At 42.2% G+C, this 22,060-nt stretch overlaps 1 protein-coding gene across 1 annotated transcript in view; it reads left to right on the forward strand.

Moving 5' to 3' along the window:
- Positions 1 to 22,060, forward strand: part of LOC126413014 (myrosinase 1-like) — a 63,338-nt gene that overhangs the window by 17,942 nt on the left and 23,336 nt on the right. Inside the window, exons 5-7 of the mRNA XM_050082907.1 lie at positions 4,960 to 5,143; positions 16,886 to 16,980; positions 21,741 to 21,885. Coding sequence (XP_049938864.1) covers positions 4,960 to 5,143; positions 16,886 to 16,980; positions 21,741 to 21,885 — 424 coding nt within the window. The remainder of the gene's footprint in view (positions 1 to 4,959; positions 5,144 to 16,885; positions 16,981 to 21,740; positions 21,886 to 22,060) is intronic.

Here is a 22,060-nt window from a genome sequence, read left to right on the forward strand (position 1 = left end):
CAAAAATACCATAAAATATGGTATGGCTTTATACATCAAATTACAGTAACTTAACTCCGTCTCAACAGGCAACAGCACACAGGCGTCACTGGATGCGGATATGGAGGGGCATGTGGTCAGCACACTACTCTCCCGGCCGTATGTCAGTTTGCTAGACCGGAGCCGCTACTTCTCAATCAAGTAGCTCCTCGGTTTGCCCCACAAGGGCTGAGTGGACCCTCCTATGCCAACAGCGCTCGGCAGATCAGTGCTAGCCCTGTCGGACAGCGCATAACTTCGATGATCTGACGAGAACCATTGTTGCCACTGCGGCAAGGCCGTTGGCCTCAATTTACAGTAATAATCATTTATTTGGAATGAATTTTTATGTTGTATGTGAAACAAGCTTTCGCAGAATAGTCAGAAAATGTTTATTTCACATACAATATTTATACAGGGTGTTACAAAAGGGTGCGGCCAAACTTTCAGGAAACATTCCTCACACACAAATAAAGAAAATATGTTATGTGGATATGTGTCCGGAAACGCTTAATTTCCCTGTTAGAGCTCATTTTAGTTTCGTCAGTATGTACTGTACTTCCTCGATTCACCGCCAGTTGACCCAATTGATGGAAGGTAATGTTGAATTCGATGCTTGTGTTGACATGCGACTCATTGCTCTACAGTACTAGCATGAAGCACATCTGTACGTAGCATCAACAGGTTAGTGTTCATCACGAACGTGGTTTTGCAGTCAGTGCACTGTTTACAAATGCGAAGTTGGCAGATGGCCATTTGATGTATGGATTAGCACGGGGCAATAGCCGTGGCGCGGTACGTTTGTATCGAGACAGATTTCCAGAACGAGGGTGTCCCGACAGGAAGACGTTCGAAGCAATTGATCGCCGTCTTAGGGAGCACGGAACATTCCAGCCTATGACTCGCGACTAGGGAAGACGTAGAACGACGAGGACACCTGCAATGGACGAGGCAATTCTTCGTGCAGTTGTCGGTAACCCTAATGTCAGCGTCAGAGAAGTTGCTGCTGTACAAGGTAACGTTGACCACGTCACTGTATGGAGAGTGCTACGGGAGAACCAGTTGTTTCCATACCATGTACAACGTGTGCAGGCACCATCAGCAGCTGATTGGCCTCCACGGGTACACTTCTGCGAATGGTTCATCCAACAATGTGTCAATCCTTATTTCAGTGCAAATGATCTCTTTACGGATGAGGCTTCATTCCAACGTGATCAAATTGTAAATTTTCACAATCAACATGTGTGGGCTGACGAGAATCAGCACGCAATTGTGCAATCACGTCATCAACACAGATTTTCTGTGAACATTTGGCTCAAATGGCTCTGAGTACTGTGGGACTTAAGTACTGTGGTCATCAGTCCCCTAGAACTTAGAACTACTTAAACCTAACTAACCTAAGGACATCACACACATCCATACCCGAGGCAGGATTCGAACCTGCGACCGTAGCGGTCACGCGGTTCCAGACTGTAGCGCCTATAACCGCACGGCCACTCCGGCCGGCGTGAACGTTTGGGCAGGCATTGTTGGTGATGTCTTGATTGGGCCCCAAGTTCTTCCACCTACGCTCAATGGAGCACGTTATCATGATGTCATACGGGATACTCTACCTGTGCTACTAGAACATGGACCTTTACAAGTACGACACAACATGTGGTTCATGCACGATGGAGCTCCTGCACATTTCAGTCGTAGTGTTCGTACGCTTCACAATAACAGATTCGGTGAGCGATGGATTGGTAGTGGCTGACCAATTCCATGGCCTCCACGCTCTCCTGACCTCAACCCTCTTGACTTTCATTTATGGGGGCATATGAAAGCTCTTGTCTACGCAACCCCGGTACCAAATGTAGAGACTCGTATTGTGGACGGCTGTGATACAATACGCCATTCTCCAGGGCTGCATCAGCGCATCAGGGATTCCATGCGACGGAGGGTGGATGCATGTATCCTCGCTAACGGAGGACATTTTGAACATTTCCTGTAACAAAGTGTTTGAAGTCACGCTGGTACGTTCTGTTGCTGTGTGTTTCCATTCCATGATTAATGTGATTTGAAGAGAAGTAATAAAATGAGCTCTAACATGGAAAGTAAGCTTTTCCGGACACATGTCCACATAACATATTTTCTTTCTTTGTGAGTGAGGAATGTTTCCTGAAAGTTTGGTCGTACCTTTTTGTAACACCCTGTGTATGATAATGGATAGATTCCCAAAGACGCCGTATGAGCACTAAATTCATTGTGTGCCTGATGTTTGACATTTTCCATTTCGACGAAGTCAGCCTGAATGCAGAAGTACTGACTGTGTTAATTTCAAGTTTGACGTCGGATAACAAATGACAAAATAATATTTTCCTTCGTGCGATATAATTACAAATTAACTTTTCCGATCTTTTCCTTTGATTGCACTACACACATCAAAAAAGGTTTGCATCACTCTGCTTCCCAAAACTCCTGAAGATAGACGTCGACTGTGGATATTGTATCACAGACACGGTTTTTTTGACTGTTCAGAGATATCACTAAACCCACCCAAAGATGTAAAAAACCATGCATGAGCAGCGTCTATTAGACGAAGGGGTTCCGATAGTTGATCAGTTCCAGTCATTCCACCAGTTCGGGTTGTCTGTAGTTCAACCATGCCTAGAAGGTCAATACCGTGGTTCGATCGCGTCCGCATTCTTATTTCGTGCGAGGAAGGGCTCTCAACAAGGGAAGTATCGAAGCGTCTCGGAGTGAACCAAAGCGATGTTGTTCGGACATGGAGGGGATACAGTGAGACAGGAACTGTCGATGAGATGCCTCGCTCAGGTCGCCTAAGGGCTTTCCTTGCAACCACAGAACGTTGTTTACGGCTCATACTGTGCGCAATAGGCTGCATGATGCAACTTCACTCGCGATGTCCATTTCGAAATCCGTCTTTGCAACCGCGACACCATACAGGGCGGTACAGATAGGCCCAAGAACATGCCGTATGGACCGCTAAGGATTCGCATCACGTTCTCTTCACCGATGAGTGTCGCATATGTCTTCAATAAGACAATCGTCGGAGACGTGCCCGGAGGCAACCCAGTCAGGCTGAAAGCCTTAGAAACACTGTCCAGCGAGTGCAGCAAGGTGGAGATTCCCTGCTATTTTGGGGTGGCCGAAGTACGCCGTTGGTGGTCAGAGAAGGCGCCGTAACGTAAGGAATGCCATCCTCCGACCGACAGTGAAACCATATCGGCAGCATATTGGCTAGGCATTTGTCTTCATGGAAGACAGTTCGCGCCCCCATCGTGCACATCTAGTGAATGACATCCCTCGACTAGTGTCATCAGCGTGTTCTCCAAATATGAACACCATCGAACATGTCTGGGATCGATTGAAAAGGGATGTTTATGGACGACGTGACCCTACAACCACTCTGAAGGATCTACGCCGAATCGCCGTTGAGGACTGGGACAGTATGGACCAAAACTGCCTTGATGAACTTGTGGATAGTATGCCATGACGAATACAGGCTTACATCATTGAAAAAGAACGTGCTACAGGGTATCAGAGGTACCGGTGTGTACAGCAGTCTGGACCACTACCTCTGAAGGTCTTGCTATGTGGGGGTACGATATGCAATATGTGGTTTTCATGAACAATAGAAAGGGCGGGAATGATGTTTATGTTGATCTCTATTCCAGTTATCTGTACAGGTTCTGGAACTCACAGAGCCGAAGCGATGCTAAACATAGAACCTGAAGGGTTGTGTCTTACGACTGCACTGACTTAAGCTTCCCTGTTTTAGGAACACCAAAGAACCACAGACCTCAGTATGTGTCATAAATTTCAACTTCATACTTCTACCCGTTCTCAGAACAAAGGTTTTCACATGGGCTACATTTTAACTTACAGAAAGTACTGCAATTACAACAGTGACTTCTGTTACTTTACTGTGTTTATTTCACCCAAATTGTTCGAAGGCAGGCAGTCCTCCACAAACCACCATAAAATTTCACATAACGCAAGGCAAGCGGACCTTGTAGGCGACCGGTGAGATGCGAGAACGGCAAGATCCTCATCGGCCAGTCCATCGTTGCGGCAGTTCTCCCGACGCCTCACAACTGTCACTCATTTGCATTTGTTAAAACTGAGAACGCAAAACGGCTTTGGTTGATATCTTCTCACTGCCATGAAGCACACGCAAAAGCGCTCAGTCTTCGGGCCTCGAGTGGCCTACCGGGACCATCCGACCGCCGTGTCATCCTCCGAGGAGGACGCGGATAGGAGGGGCGTGGGGTCAGCACACCGCTCTCCCGGTCGTTATGATGGTATTCTTGACCGAAGCCGCTACTGTTCGGGCGAGCAGCTTCTCAATTGGCTTCACGAGGCTGAGTGCACCCCGAAAAATGGCAACAGCGCATGGCGGCTGGATGGTCACCCATCCAAGTGCCGGCCACGCCCAACAGTGCTTAACTTCGGTGATCTCACGGGAACCGGTGTATCCACTACGGCAAGGCCTTTGCCAAGCACACGCAAGGTGGGTAAAGAACGAGCGATCGAGAGAGCTAGCTGCACCAGCCAATTCAACCAACAAATTACAGATAGCACCGAAGTCAACCTTTAACTTCGAAGTGCCACTTGTTATTGAACTCACATATCTAATTCGTTAATGTAGCAGATATAGACTTGAGAAATAGAATGTATCTCCCTGTATCCCTCATTATTAGATAAATGCCAGTTTTTATCTTGTTGTTACAAAAATCACTCGCAGGTGCGCACTGACATAAGTAAAAAAAAGACTTGGACTAAAATAGGAAAACACAGGGAAAATAATAAGAAAAATCTGTAAAAGCAATTAGTATAACCGTTTATTATAACATATTAAACATCAAACCACATTTAATACCTCTAGAATGCAGAGCCACTATTATCTAATGTCGTTGTGGGACCACGACTCTTTGGCAGGTGAAGTGGTGGCTGACGTTCAACGAGCCGTACACGTTCACCCGCGGCTACGCCTCCAGCGGCAACCAGGCCCCATCACAGAACGCTCCGGGCATCGGCGACTACCTGGCGTCGCACACCGTCATCAGGGCACACGGCATGGTCTACCGCCTCTACGACGAGCAGTACCGCCCCACGCAGAATGGTAGGTCCAAACGCTTCACAGCAATTCACCTGCTCTCATCTTCCTTCCTCTACTTCTTCTTCTTTTTCTTATGACTTTGTCCAACGTCAGTGCAGGGTAGGCGATGTAATTTACCCATTTGGCATAGTTAATTTAAGAGATGCCCGGGTTCCCTTCACGTTGCTACCCCGTTACCCCACAGAGACTGAACATATGTACCCCTAGCTCATGTTATTCATATGGAAGTAGGCGAAAGTTTTCTAAATGTTTGCGGATTGTGTAACTGAAGTGGAGCTTTGGTACCAGACCGGTATTGATCTAGTGAGATGCGGGAAACTACCTAGAAATCACATCAAGTGTGGCCGGCACGTCGGTCCTCGTCATAAATCCTCCGCGAAGTGGCCAACTCGCTTCAAAACCCGGACATAACAGAAAAATGGATATAAAATCCGGCAAAACGGTGTTCTATTTAGATTCTTTGGGTTTCTAATCAGGCATCCGATGCCGGAATTACCTAATTGACAGATCAAAAATTATAAATTTAGCGGATTCCAGTAAAACATCGGGTACAAAGTATTGTGAGGTCGCTGATAACGCAGGAGAAGTCGAAATGACGTACTGGAATGTTTGATTCTATATTTTATATTTTTAAATCGAAATCACAGTCACTTTTGTTGCTGACATCATTATCGCTTCCAGAAGCGCCGCTGTCTGATTGTCTATCGACAGATGGTTCGAAAAATCGATCTTTTACCTTAGCTGGCATATTTTTATCTACTTCTCTGGAATCCCCGGATGCGCGGTTCTGAATGTGGCAGAGGCCAATTGAGTACGTCATGCATGGAAAGGACATACCACCGAAATGCTGAAGTGCCTAAACAAGCCTGTATTTGTAATGCGAATAACGTCAGATGCAACATGTATAAATATAAAAAACTTGCTTACGTGGCTTAATTTCATTCTATCAAGTCATATGGGATCATATTCTGGGGTAGCTCGTCAAACCGAGCAAAACTTTTCAGAGTCAAACTCATATAATAAGACACGTTTGTGGTTTAAATTCAAGAAGATAATACGGAAATTCGTTCAAGGAACTGCGTATTCTAACCACTGTTTCTCAGCATATTTATTCCTTAAAGAAATATGTTGCAAATAACATATTTCTGTTTTCAGTACTAGGAATAAGAACGAATTACAAAAAGATCTAAAACTATTTACCTTGATCCAGAAAGGACTCCAGTATTCAGGGACACACATATTAAATAAACTGCCAGCAACCATTAAAAACTTCGTTTCAGATAAAGCACAGTTTAAAGAGGGTTTGAAAGACTTTTTTCTTGGAAACTGCTTCTGCTCTATAGATAAGTGTCTCAACAGGAGCTGTTAGTTCAGCTTAGGTAAAAATATTTATCAGATACCAGTTTTCACAACACTGGGTCACAACAGTCGAGAATAGATACTTTGTGCATCATAAACGTATTAAAAGTGGTGCATAACTACGTAGGTTGGAACTTAAATAGTGGCAACACTGCTGTGGAGACACTATGCAATGGAATCTACTATTGTCGCTGACTGCACACGTTCTTGACATACCTACCGTACCAACGAGCAAATGGACTCGCCCGTCCTACCTCACCCGCGTACGTACAATCGAGGGAAACACCGTCACTTGTGAGCGAGCAGTCTAGCGTAACGGTCTCACTATGTCTTCTAAACAGGAACAACGAAGTTTCATCAAGATTGTATGTGCCAGAGGTCGAACAGCACGACAGTGTCATCCCGGTCTTCAAGAGACGTGCGGGGAATCGGCATTGCCGTACAGAGCAGTGGCACGTTGGGTAAAAGCCTTCAGTGAAGGTCGGCAAACAGTGGCAGACATGAATGGGGTAGGTCGTCCTAGCGTCTCTGAAGAAGAACTGCATGCTGTTTGTTTTTGGATCATCACATGTGACAAGCTTTGCGAAAGAAGTGGCGACACTTTCTGTGCAACCCAACCATCATTATGTACGACAATGAGCGGTCGCATACAGCGCAAGCTGTGGCTGCTCTGTTCTGTCGATGAGACTGGGAAGTACTGTACCATCCACCATACTCCACGGATGTTCTTGTGACTTTGATTTGATTCCGAAGATGAAGTAATCATTTCGTGGCATTCGCTTCAGAACTGTTCCACAGATTCGACAGGCAGTAGAGCGCTACATTCGCACCATCAATAGAACAGGCTCTGCTAACGGTATACTACGCCTTCCACATCGATGGCAACGGGTTCTACACAACGCTGTTGCCAACTTTGAAGGACAGTAACAGGTGCAAACATGTAACTCTTTAGTATCGGTTGTGAATAAATAGTTACCACTATTTAAGTTCCTACCCTTGTATATTTCTGTGGTTAATTCTAAATATTAGTGCGACGTAAAGTTTGCAATCCTCAAACCGTCACAAATTGCAATCATAAGAGAACGCAAACATAGGCTTGTAGTTCACAAGGAATTATTACATATACCCTCAATACAGTTTTACAAAATCTTTTACAAAACCGGCCTTCCAATAGCCCCCAATAACAAATATATTTAAAAACATTATAGAGTTTTTACAAGAGTACATGGAATGAAAAAAGAAAAGTAAAGACCCTTCCTTTTAACTAAATAACAAATAGACCCAGATAAATGTAGATGACAAGCATAATAGCCCACAAATTTAACAGGAATTTACCGGGACTAAGTCCTCGTTGGTTAACACAAGCAACAGAGCAGAACATTAAATAACACATATTAAGTAAAAGAGCAAATTCCCCAACTGGAAACTTAGACTAATAAACAGATCATAGAGCAACGTAATTGCTTCAATTATACAGTGACTTATTCCACTGAACTCACTGTTGAAATCCCTTCAAGTATAACAACAATATTTAGGCAAAAGAGACAGTTATGTTAATAGTCAGTTCAAGTCCACGCAACTGCGGCCACAACCCCAACGGATGACCCACGTTAATACAAGAGTGACCCAATTACTAGGAACAGGGGACGCACTTTGGCGCTGCCACGACACATTAACAAGAGGAATCTTTAAATAATTACACGAGAGAGTACCCAACTTCTGTCAACTATTGGGGCGAGCAGCGACTCTGACAGGAAACAGACAAGTAGCGCCGAGCCTCATCAAAAAGTAGCCGGCCGAGCTATCTGCGTCAGAACATATTTCAATCAAGGCGCTGCACCCTGTTTTGGTCAATCCGGACCTGATTGTGCCCGCTGCTCGTAGTACACTGTAACATAAAAAAAAGAAACCAGACAACCAAACCAAAGGACACAACACAAACCCTCTTATTTTGAGAGTTATGCCCCACTTTAAATTTAATACCCTTAACGCACGGAAGACCTCAAACAAATAGCATGGAAAATTATTCACCTCTGACAGCTCATAATTCTTTACTCCTGCAGGCAGACACCAATAACAAGCATAAAGTCTGGAGAAGTTAACGGCCTGCTGAACCAAGACACCAAAGTCACGACCCCTTCAAACGGAGACCACAGAACAAATCATAAGATACTCAAGTAACATTACAAGCACACTGTGTTCACACTAAACTTGTCCTCCGCACTATCGTGTAATGTCTCATACAGCCTGCACACTACTCACGCTTAGTGCTCCCGTCACTTAACACCACTACTCTACATATACCGGAACCAATAGTGAATTCCTTATTCCCGCCACTTGAGACACGAGTACAATCCACATAGGATCTCGGAGGATTAACGTCGGCACGCGCATATTTATGTATTTCTGTTCTATTTAGGTCTGACCTGAGTTGGATCAATGTGCACGGGGCGGATTCAATCCGGTGCCAGTGCACAACACCAACTCGAAAACGATGCCTTACACAGACAACTGTCCGGACTAGTTACCACGTTTCTTGGACGGAGACTTCCAGCTTAAACATTTGCCTTACGACCAAGGGCCCTGAAAACCCTGCTTTGAACTAGGCGACTGGAACTATTTTTAATTTAGTTCCGGAATGACATGTCTTAGACAAACTATAAGAGTGAGTACAGGAGTTAATACACAGCAGTTGTACTAAATATGTGGTTTATGAAACACATTTTGGAACTGCGTTACTCGATTATCGGTACTATGAAACAAGGAAAACACAATCCATTTTTCCATATTATTACAATAGTAAGATATTTGACAAGACATTTGGTATGGCCATTTTCATTTAATATGAGAATGACGCTCTACTAAGCGGATAATGAACAAGCAGAATATTAGAATAACGGATTATAAAAGCGAAATGGACTGCAGTGACACTGCACGCTGGCCGCTAGCTAAATACCTGTAACATGATGCAGGTCTTTTTTTTTCTTCACTTTCTGATAGAGCTTGGGAAACAGGGACACACTGGATCCGTGACAGACAAAACAATGTGGGACGAAACAAAGCAGCAGACTTTAAAAGCCACCAAAGACTCTGACATTCGCACAGGTTGGTGCCATAAGGTGTTGTCTCAATGAAAGTTGCCCTGTTGGATCAGTTCTACAGCTCGTCACCAGCCTACCAGCCAAGTAGTGCCTAGGGGACTAACTATTGTCAGTGGGAGACCGGCACTCTGCCATTTTCTGTAGACTGCCTTCAGCAAATAAGTCTAGCACTTTCCTAAAAAATCGCAGCTAGCACGAAAATAAGAGCCTAGTCTCGAGTACAGTTTTTACTTTCTGAGGAGCTCTGATGTGACGCTGCCTGATGGGTGCAAAAATGCGTGATTGATGAAAATGATTGTGATGTGATGAACACGGATCACTGAGAGAGGATTTTAGGGAAAGAGGGGTTGATCAAAGAGTCACTAGACATTCAATGTGACATGTTTTTATTGGTGTGAATTTTGCGGAAGAAGCAATCATAGCATTGGTGGGCTAAGTGTTCTTATTCATTGTTGGGCAGTCATGTCGTGTTTGGCAGTAAGAAAATAGTAGGTTGTACGGTTCTTCTAGAAAGGAGACTGAGTCTGAAGACGGAGGCGGGTGTGCATGGAAGAGTTCGTCCGAAGATGGAGACGGGGATGGATTTAGGAGTTCCTTCATGGTTTAGTGTTCGTATAGGTGGAACAGCGTTTCATGTTCCATACTTCAGAGAGACAGCTATGACGGACATGCTCTGCATGTCTCAAGCTGATACTTTATGGACAGCATTATTAGTAGCACCGGTACCTTACAAAAACCCTTGATCAGAATTTAGACAGGGCACTGCAGATATCTGTCTCAAATCCAGCAGTGCAATGGGCAGATGCTTACTCTTCCCATTCTAATCGACAGCCCAGTAGTCACTGTGTTCGTTTTGTTAGATGTACATTGATCATTTTTAGAATTACAGTTGCATCTAACGGATATGTTTTGGTTGGTTGATTTGGGGGAGGGGATCAAACAGCGAGGTCATCGGTTCATCGCATTAGGGGAGTATGGGGAAGGCAGTCGGGCGTGACCTTTCAAAGAAACGATTCCAGGATTCGCCTGAAGCGATTCAGGCAAATCATGGAAAGCCTATAACACTGCAACAGCGTCATTTACGTAGCTTATTCAATCAAATACCAAGTTTGGCTTAGTACATACGATGTCCCAACAGAACAAATCAGTCCTGTCACGGAAAAGCCACGTATAACACTCTCGTCTGTTACTGCTATACCTTAACCTCAAAACTGGAGGCAGTTTGCAAAACAGAATTATTTTGCTATAGCAATTATGGTATAAAGCAACAGAGCAGTGTTACCATCTGAGAGGAATTTTGTTATGTTGACCGTGTTGTTCCTAACGAAAATGGCTTATCGGAAATGAAAGTCAAAATTACGTACATATTGGAATAGTAACAAACAAAATTTTGCCTACTTATATTGTTTACATAATAAGGGAAACGGTCGCCAGCCTAATTAGGCAAGAGAAAGATTAATGTTCTCGTTTATGAAAGTAGGTATAAGTAACTATAATGGACAAACACAACCTAGACTTAGCCACACGCGAGTGCAATGAACTCTGACACTCATATGTTTCAAGATTGAAGCTAACAACTGGAGCAGCACAAACTATTTGCAAAAATTATAAGAGATACCGAAACACCCTATTACTTTCAGGCTTACATAAAGTGAATGGTCTTTATAACATTACTATTAACATGCACTTATAATACACAAGATACACAAACACTTAGCAAACTTGAATATATAATGTTCAACAACTGCAGCTTTCTCACTTTTACTACAGCGAAACACAATACTGACCGAATTGCAAGAACTGACTCACCTTTAAGAATTTACTGCAGACAATAATGAGATCGTTTGCCTTATAAGCCTCAGTCTTAAGAACTTTTAATATTGAAGTTAGCAACAACACTTTAAATAAGCAGTTTTACTGGGAAAATTATTTCAGCAAGCATCAATAACTTTAACTCACTCTCTTGCTCATTAATTTTAACTTTCTCTTCACTATGTTCAAGAGGCATTAATTAGCAAACTCTAGGCTTTAACTTCTTTTAGTAAGGACACTCGGATATCACTTTAGCTCAAACGGAGAGGAACCTGAGAGGTGTTATGATGAGGAGAAAATCAAGGTTGGTACATAAATTTAGATATAAATTACCTTATATTTGAGCACAATAACACATCGATTAAGCTGATCCTTCACTGTACATCATTATAGTATTGCTTTACAGTGATTGCGCAACGTGGTGGCAACTGCATGTTGGTAGGTGGATTCGCAGACTGAATTGCTGTACTCTGTTATTTCTTGGTGGTGACAACAGATACAAATTCCAGAATAGTTCCAGCTAATTATCCATCCATCCGAGGCCTTAGAAAGAAGGAAGAAAAGCCTCTCTCGGAATCAGCACAATATGCACACTTTGCATAGCAGTGCACAGTTTGGTAGCTCATCTCCGACCGGTGGCTCGTCCCCGACTGACTATCAGTTCCACCTTTTCCACCTAGGCCAACCACAATTTGCGCGCGCTACACAGTTCCGTTCCCGAGGGGAACCACCCTACTTCTTATACACCAAACTACTAAGATTCCTAAGTGAGGATCAGCAATTTACATAACAGTAACCAAACACATTAAATAAAACAGAACATTTTCACATATTGACCTTTCTACAAAAAATTATTCACACAGAAATTACAATTATATATAGTAAGTTTTGTTCCCTCCAAATGGAAAAAAGAATTTAAATGACAGATACCCTACATTGCATAGAATCAAATCAAGACATCAAAGTTTTTACAAAGAATGGAGTATACAATTCTGTGTTATCGATTCAATCAAACACATTTACAGAAGCTCAACGAAGTAAAATTAAATAAACAAAAGCAAACTAAATCAATAGAGTACTAGAGTTATGGTGTTACAAGCCTAAATCAGGATGGCCGGTTATGGGTTTGAACCGTCATCCTCCCGAATGCCTCTCTCGGTGGGCATGCTTTCAGTACTTTCAAGTAACCTTGAGAACCAGCAGATACACGCGGTATATTCCATGCAGTGCATCTTTGAAATATTAACTGAGGTTCTTAGATAGTCCAATGTATTTCATATTTAAGTATTTGGTTGAATAAATGAATGTATTCGTTTGAAACTTGTTTCTGTTAACATTTTCAATTAATCTTATTTTAATATTGTGCAGTTCTCCACTTTAGGTTCGACAGCTAGTGCCATAATTTCGTTTGTGCACAGTAATTCATCTCCTGTCTTACAGGTGTGTCCAGCTTTCAACTAATTTTCTCCATCAGGGCAATCATATGAAACACACACTGGGATTTGCAGTTGTATGTACTAAAATAAGAAGCTTAGGGTTTGTAGATGTGTATTCCTTCATGTGTATATTGGGTAAGGTCGAAAACTTGTAAACAGTTTGCAGGCGAATCGCTTATTAAATATTTGAACCATGAGAATGATCCTGAAATAAGTTGTTTCGTTAAGTGTCAGAGGGCAGTCTTTAATCTCTGTTTCCGTTCAAAACAGTAATGGTTCCTGCTCTCTGAATGCATACAAGAGACTGCTGATCTGCTGATTTTTGTTTCACTTTTATTGTTCTTTTTCTTTTCTTTTTTTTTTGATCAGACGTACAATTAACTAGGCTGCGCCTACCTTGTGATAAATATGGCGAGTTGTGTTGGAGTCTCTGTTCCCACTGTCCCACTGTCTCTGCAGTATTCAATATGGCAATTCCTCCTTCTTAAACATAACGAAATACACAGTTAAGCTTGTAGAAGATTGATGATTGAGTGGTTATCAGAGTAATTTGGCAGTTTCGGAGATTTAAATTTATGGAATATAGTTTATGTCAGGATGTTCAGCTGGAATGGATACTATATTCATACAGACACCTGTTCCATTTGAATAGATCGCTCACTCAAATTTTATTCAAACAAATGGGAGATCATTTAATGATTACCAGTAACACTAAACTGGCCTTACTGCGTGCTTATACTTCAACGACTCCAACAGTTTTTCCTACAACTACACCGTTACTACGAATGCCCTTTTTAAATAATGTTCTTCCCTGTTAAAGTGTAGGATCATCGATCATCAGATCAGGAAGTGTATCTGATGCGAGTATCATAATATTCTTAATGACCTGGCGAAATGTGCGGTCAGCACAGACATTTATGAATAAAGTGCCGAACATGACTGCGGACTCATGTGTAGACTTTATAACTTCAGTTGTGAGCAGACTCAATTTAATTTTCCTTCCTCACCAATAAATAATTATTAATATCCTTTAGCGCAACTTTTAGTTCCTCGCTCGCTAATCGAACCACTAATGAATCGAACTAACTACGTTACACGCTTTTCCACCCATACCTAATGACTTTCAGCTGTTTCTCTCTCGACATTTCTATGGTTTTTTACTGATATTAATTTCTTTGCGCATATTAGTTAAATCACAAATCGTATACACGATTTACAAATACATAAAAACTTCAACAGTGGGATTAAAATTCAGGGCGAAAGGTTATCAATGACAAGATTCGCTGATGACGTTAGTATCCCTAGTAAATATGAAGAGAAATTACAGGATTTGTTGGATGGAATGAACAGTCTAATGAGTACAGATTATGGACTGAGAGTAAACAGGAAAAAAATTAAAATTAATGAGATTTAGCAGAGATAAGAATAGCGAGAACATTAACGTCAAAATTGGGGATTACGAAGCAGACGAATTTAAGGAATTCTGTTACCTTGTAGTCAAAGTTATTCATGGCGGACGAAGTAAGAAGGACATAAAAAGCAGATTATTACGCACAAAAAGAGCATTCCTGCCCATGAGAAGTCTATTGACATCAAATATCGGTCTTAATTTGAGGAACAAATTTGTGAGAATTTACTTTTGGAACACAGCATTGTATGCTAGTGAATCATGGACAGAGGGAAATCCGAAACAGAACAGATGCGTTAAAAATGTGGTGCTGCAGAATAATGTTGAAAATCAGGTGGACAGATAAAGATTGAAGAGGTTCTCCGCGGAATCGACGAATGAAGGAACATATGGAAAATACTGACATGAAAAAGGGACACGATGATTGGACACGTGTTGAGGCGTCACGGAGCAGCCTCCGTGGTACTAGAGGGAACTGTAGAGGGTAAAAACTGTAGGGGAAGACAGAGATCTGAACACATCCATGGAGTAACTGAAGACATAGGGTACAAGTGCTACTCTGAGATGAAGAAGCATACTTTAGATACCATAAATACTGCTAACTTAAACATACGTAAAGAGTTACACAAAGAAAAATTCAACGTCAAGCAATGATCAAAAAACAAAACAAAAATTTCATTTCTCACTTGTGTTGTATCAGCTGATTTCGGATCTTGGGCATTATCAGTTACTAAGAAAACAAAGATATCTACATGCGATAAAGTTATGGGGGTTTGAATAGAATTCTACACCACACTTTCTGCATCATCATTTTGTCAAGTTGACTCAGCGTCAAATTCAGTACAAAAACCATTGTTGATGGTGACGAAATGCACAAATGCAATCTACTGGATTATAGCGCATTCCACGGTTAATATTTAAGTGAAATACTAAGCGATCAAGTGGAGTGTTTACGTTAGTTTCTTCACAGTTAACGCAGGAAGTGCTAAAACTCGTTGTTATGTTCGCTCGGTGTTCTGCTTGAAACGATTCGTGGAGTGCTCTCATCTCCTTTGGTCGCCCGTCCTCACCCTACATAACACCAACATCTGTATCATCCATGATACTTGTGACGTAGCAAGTAGATTGCTTCAGTGAGAGGTCGGGCAGATATTGCAACACAGACACAAATTATTAGTAATTTATGAACGCTTGCGCATGGTAAGTACTTACGCTTGTAAAAATTACTGTCAAAAGATTGACATGTATTTGATTCTGACACTGAACCGTTGTTTCACATCAGAGTGTCACTGTCATTAAAGTGATTAAAATTCAGAGTACAGTTATGTAGCACGGAGCCGGACCTATGTTGTGACGACATTGTCGTCGTTAGCGACAGGTGGTAGCTGATTGGACCGAGACTGGCTGAGCACCTCTGTGCTCGGACATAAATGACTGCCCAGTGGGGAGCCACAATGAAACACGAGGGTTCCTGACACTCTGTCTTCACTTGTGGTGCCGTCGTGAGGTTCCAACAGAGGTTCCTGCACGCAACACCGCACACTAGTGTGGCCTAAGGTTCTGTGCTATCCACTCAGCTGCATAATGGGTTTCAGGAGATATGCCAAATACTTTGGAAGATAGCACTACAGACTAATTAGAAGAAAACACTCCATATGCCAGGAATTCATTTTCAGTGGTTACAGGTTATGGTGTAACCCAACAATATGCTCGTAGGAGATAATTCTAAATATATTTCCATATGTTCCACTTCCTACTTGAAAGCATTTAGGAATTCTCTTGACAAATCCTCGTGTTGCTCTTCTTATGCCACCTTGGTATTATTTTATCTCGGCAAAGTTATTCACAACCGAATGATCAATTCATCTTTTGTATCTTCTTTCTCTCTGTAGACTCTATCTTTCGTCCCCACAGGCAAAAAGGTAAAGGAGTAAGTTCTGGTGATACTGGACTTCAAGAATCGTGACAATTTCTATGGGAAGTAAGCTTTAGTTGGTATGTCACCTGACAACTTGAATGTGCAAAGGGCCCTTCGTGCTGGAAGAACATATCCATTCTTGTAGCCAAAGGGACCTTTTCCTAAAATGCTGGAAGCTCTTTCTATAAAGTCCATATAACGTTGCCCGACACGACAGTGCGGTAATACATTAGGCCCAGCCAAGCCACTACTTGGCCTACCACACCACAGATCTACAGAGATACGTTCCTGAAAACGTTTCTCCACAAAAACATGTGGGATTTCATCGGATGGAATATGGTTGTGGGCCCTTAAAAGTGTGCTGATTATTTACTCCGGGAGAAAGAGCGTAATGGCTGTTCCGTTAGGTGCGGGTTTAATAGCTTCAATTCTTGCACTCATTTTTCATCTTGATAGTCTTCAAACACGCATTTTAAGACGTCGTGGTCACGTTTACACTAGATGGCTAGTGAAATTCTTATCTCTTGATAACTGGTGGTCCTAGTGAGACCGATATCCAACACATCTTAATATTATTTCGTCTATGTGATAGGAAAGCATGTTTGTTCACCATGTATCTGTCTTAGTTTATTTTTCCCCTTTCAGTTACACAGACAGATCATAAAATACTGCATTGTCTTTTTGTGTTTCAAATATACTTCTCTTTTTCAGGTAAAATCAGTATCACGCTGAACTGTGACTGGTTCGAACCGTACAATGACCTGGAAGAGACTCTGGAGGCTCAGGAACGTATGTTCCAGTTCCAGGTACGATAATTTCATTTTAAAATATTCTGTTTGTCTTTAGCTCGAGCGTCTGGCTCGTCTATCGACATAATCCTTGAATGAAACAGTCCTATATTGTTAAGAGGTCTACTACCTTACTATTAATGGTTGCTAGGACATAATAAAGCATTTTCCATGGATTAATACACTATTCTAAGTGTAAATTCTAACAAGGTTTTGTATCACATACATAACTACGAAAAGGAGGGTCCTTAGATTCAAGGGGAGCAGGTAACCTAAGAATAAGGCTTATGAAATTAATAAAATTACTTTCAAACAAAAGCGATAGAATAAAACAATGGGGGAGGGTTCAGGAAAGAACTTTGATGTGTTTAACTAATACTGAATCGTAATTATGTAATATCTTACATGACACACAGACGTATCACATTGTTAGCGACGTTCGTAGATTTCAGAGGGGTTTACGATTCAATTGACCGAACAACTCTTCTATAAATCCTAAACGAATTAGGTTTAGAAGCTGTAAACGTGAAAAACGAGTAGTGAAACTAAGAAAGAATAGTGCAGAAACACTGAGATAAAGTCAAGATCCAGGCACAGGAAAAGCAGAAGCATTGTTGAAACAGCATTGTCTTAGGAGGACTGACACGGTAACGAGGAAAAGAACACAATAGCCAAAAAAAAAAAAACACTCTGTATTCGGAAGTCAACATCTTTGTACATCCCTTATAAGGAAATTACTTAGGTAAAACTGAATACCATTTTCCTCACCTTGAATATTGTTACTTGGTTGGATCCTCCTTAACGTGTTGTCCACAGAATGGTACACAAGTTGCTACTGAAGCTTCCCCACCTCTCAGACATAGGCCGTCATCAGGTCATTCATTGTGACAGGAGCGTTCCAGCAAACGCTGTATTGCAAATTTCAGTTGGTCTCACAAATGGTGACTCTGGTTCTTGGCAGGAAGTACCGCAGGCTATTGAATTACGTTGATACTGTCTGCTAAAGGAAAGTGTTCATGAAGTAGGTTCGATGTGCTTATGTATTATCTTAAAGTATCAATCAATCGCCAAAATACTGTCGCGCTGGATAATAGATTCGATGGTACTGTGTAGATACTGTACAGCTCTCAAATTAGCGTCGACAGTGGTGAAATCGTTTGACATCTGCACTTGATTATGGGCCGAAATATGACCAAGATACCTCTGAGCTAAACATAGGGAATTGCTTGCGCAGAACATGAAATGGTATACCGGGGCGGATTTCTCTATTCTACGGCTGTAGTCAGGCGTCAGGCATATACCCCTGCCATCAGTGAAGAGAACCCGACGCCACATATTCAGGATCTTTTCCACGTGTTCCCAAGCCATGTTCTTCAAGCACCAGCTTACTGGGAGATTCGTACAGTTTTTGGTAATGGACATATAGAGACAGGATTTATCGTGTGAAATCACTTGTGTACTGCGAGAGTCGCCAAGACCGTTGCAGTTGATTCCAAAACGATGTTGCTCATTTCTGTTGCGTTCTGCTCTGGGAATCTACTTGTGAGTTAGAGCTGTTGACTGTGCACGGGCACTAAGAGGCAAATCTTCAATGGCTTTTGTCTCGCAACAGTGACTGAATGTTCGTATAACGTTGCTGTAGTGCACACCAATTCGGAAACTTGCTGTGCTCACCAACCTGCTTGCCTTCAGGTAACAATGCATGCATATTCTAAGTTCGAAACGACCTTTCTTGGCATGTCGAACAAACTGAACAACGTGCAAAAGCCCCATTTTTCCTGTTCACTCTACTGAACTTTACTTACGCCTCTGTTGTAAATGTGAAAGCTGAGAAAGAGGATTCCACTAATAATAATACCCATACTAATTTAAAAATCATACAATTCATAATGCTGATGAAAAACCTTTCTAGCTGAGTACCTGGCATTGCCGGGGTATGCATTTAGTACAGTTCTACTAGTCCATCTCCTCCTCTCACTCTCTTTGTCCATCTATTCCTTTTCTCTGTTTATTTTATCTTTTCCATCTCTCTGTCCATCTCCTCTTTCAGTCTGTCTGTGTCCATCTCCTCCTCCACCATATCAGTGCCCACGCCCTCCTTCCCCCTGTCTGTCTCTCCATCTCTTTCCGCTCCCTTCTCTGTCCAAGTTATCCCTCCCACTGCAATGGGAGGCTGCTGGTTCTTACCCTCACATTGTTTCTTACCACAGAATAAGTAATACGTGTACCACGTTTGGTCGAAATCGATCCACAAGTTTAGGAGGAGTATTTTACCCACTGCTTTGTCCGCATCCGCATATTAAATACAATATACACGTATCTGTGCACGTATTTCATATGTATGTCTAGCTAATTTCGTGCTGCAGATTCGTTTCCCGCAGCTCGAGCTTTATGATATAGTAGCTCCTGAAGTATGAGACGTAAGATTGTATTATGTAAGTAATTTCTGCGGTATACGTGGATACTGCCTGCGAAACGTGGTTGCGAATGGAGTTAGTAGAAAAAAAGAAATAAATTCAAAAGTTATAAATCATGCGGCAGTTTTTAATCATCTCAGTGTTTATGGAGTCATTTCTCCTGAAGTGTGTTGGATAATAATGTAATTTGGCAAGTATATTAACTGGTTTATGTGAATACTGTCTGCAAACTTCTCAATACAGTTAGTAGCGAAGAAGTAATAATCAAACGTCGCGCCTGATGTAGTAGTTTTGTTGCATAAACGGGGAAAATGAAGTAAGCGATAAACTTTTATCCGTTCATGATTTTTTGGCGGTTATCAGCGAGAAACTGTTTCGCAAAGCTTTGAAATGATTTGGAAAGTTTATTGCTGTTATTCTCAAATGCTGCATGAATAAAATCTGAGTATTCGCCCATTGTGGACTACATTTCTTTTTAATTACGAACCTCCCCCCCCCCCCCCCCAACCACTCTGATAGGTAGATGGATCTTACCTCAGAGTGACTCTTCCTAGACGTAACTGGTTATACAGGGTGAGTCAAAGTATTCATTTAAAGTAAGGGAGAAGCAGTCTATCTTTTACGGTATATACCGAGGATGGGCGCCATCTAGAAATCGACCATATTGAATGTGTCTTTTTTTTAATTCAAAAGGGTTCTTGTGATATAAACCATTTGGAAGTAGCAATTTTGATTCAAACGTTAACAAATCATTCTACCTGAAATTACAGGCTGGACTGTTCTCCATAAGGGACAGTCATTTAATGTGGTATAAATCGAATTTCTCTCGATCAACGCACATTTGAAGGCGCTGGATCCAAGAATCATGCAGTAGCTGAAGGATTCCGCAGAAATGCAGGCACACGCTTCTTTAAGGTTGCTCGAGAATGTGTGATGATGTCTGCTTCTTATTTTCTCTGCACATTCGAGTTCTTCAAGTGATCCCACAGCCAAGTGGTGTGAGATCAGATGTTCTGTGTGGCCATTCCACAGAATCACGTCGGCCAATCCAGTGAACAAGAAATTTACCATCTAACCACTGACAAAAAGCTGCTCCGTAGTATGGTGTTGCCCATCCTGATGAAATTAAGGGGTAAAGCTGCCATCTTCATTCAGAACTAACGGAAATACAGTTTCTTGCAGAATTTCCAGGTAACGTTGACCATTTAGGTTATGGGCAATGAAAATAGGTCCAACTACACGGGGACCCCACATTCCACACATAATAGCTTTTACCTCATCAACTACCGTTGAAGGATCCATCCAGTGCCGATTCTAGCCACTCCAATATCTGGGACTGTGGCAGTTGACTTCACCGTTGACGGAAAAGTTTGCCTTACTCAACGAAATATCGTGGACAAAAGAAGGATCTTGTTGAACTAGCTCTAGGGCCCAAGCGCATAAGTCTGTCAGGGTGATCCTCTGTTAGGTGCTGGAGGAGGTGATTCTTGAATGGATGGAACTGATAAACACGAAGGATTCGTACGATCGATGAGTGGCTGATTCCACATTCTGCTGACAGACGTCGCATGCTGCTGTGTGGGCTGTTCACGAAGGACACCAAAACCGTTCTCTATGTTGTTGTTCGTTAGCAGCATTTTTTTGGGGGTCACGTAGTGCCTAGTGAACTCCAGTCCCAGTTTTTTAGAATTTGGAAATTAATCACCTGACAGTGTTGTCTTTCTGCGTGCCAGTTGTTAAAATCTGACGCCATGCCACGAAAGTCCCATTCTCCAGACAACAAAATGACCTCAGTTATCTCCTCCTTGGTCAAAGCCATCTTCAGGTACCTGTAACAAAAAAAGTGTTGTAACTTTTGAATTATAACAACTACTTCGAATCTGTTTACAGGAACGAACATCTCACAAAATGCTGATGTTATTTGATGTATCACACGAGTCCCTTTCCATTTAAGGAAAACTTAGTTTCCTATGTTCGGTACATATGGTGAACGATAGACCTTTTCACCCATACTTTACTGGAATATTCAGGTTTCCCCATTCCTGCAGGTTTCTTAACATAACAGCTGTACTGCGGCTTCTGACTCTCCATAAGTTACTAGCAGAAACTGTATTTGAAGGAATATGAGAGATGACAGAGGTAAAGAAAGAGAGAAAACTAACGGCGGGTTTGAAAATATGTACATAAGACAGTATACGGTTACGATGTAGCATTTTTAGTGAAATGTAGAGCGGTGACAGGAATTGGGAATTACTTCACATTAAGCGTATGATCTAGATCAAAATAACACTTCTCAGTTGCTCTTCACTAAGATTATTTAGCACTGTGGTAAACTGCTGCTGCGTTATGAACACCTTACAGCTGGGCCTGTACGCGAACCCTATCTATGTGAACGGCGACTACCCCGCCGTGGTGCGAGAACGTGTGGATAACAACAGCAGGGCCGAGGGTCGACCCAGGTCCCGCCTGCCCAGCTTCACGGAGGAGGAGAAGCGGATGATCAATGGTTAGTACACCGGCACCAGAGGATGCAAAAGCCAGGCAGTCTCCTTTCGTCCCGTCCTACATGCTTCCTTCTGCTCCTATCAGGTCCTCTACTACTTTACCTTATTTGTCACTACGTCTCCTTACGAACGCTTTATGTTAAAATGACAAACCTGCCTGGCCTTGATTTGCTTCCG

Source organism: Schistocerca serialis, chromosome 7, assembly GCF_023864345.2.
Source record: "Schistocerca serialis cubense isolate TAMUIC-IGC-003099 chromosome 7, iqSchSeri2.2, whole genome shotgun sequence".
NCBI classification, from domain to species: Eukaryota; Metazoa; Arthropoda; class Insecta; order Orthoptera; family Acrididae; genus Schistocerca; species Schistocerca serialis.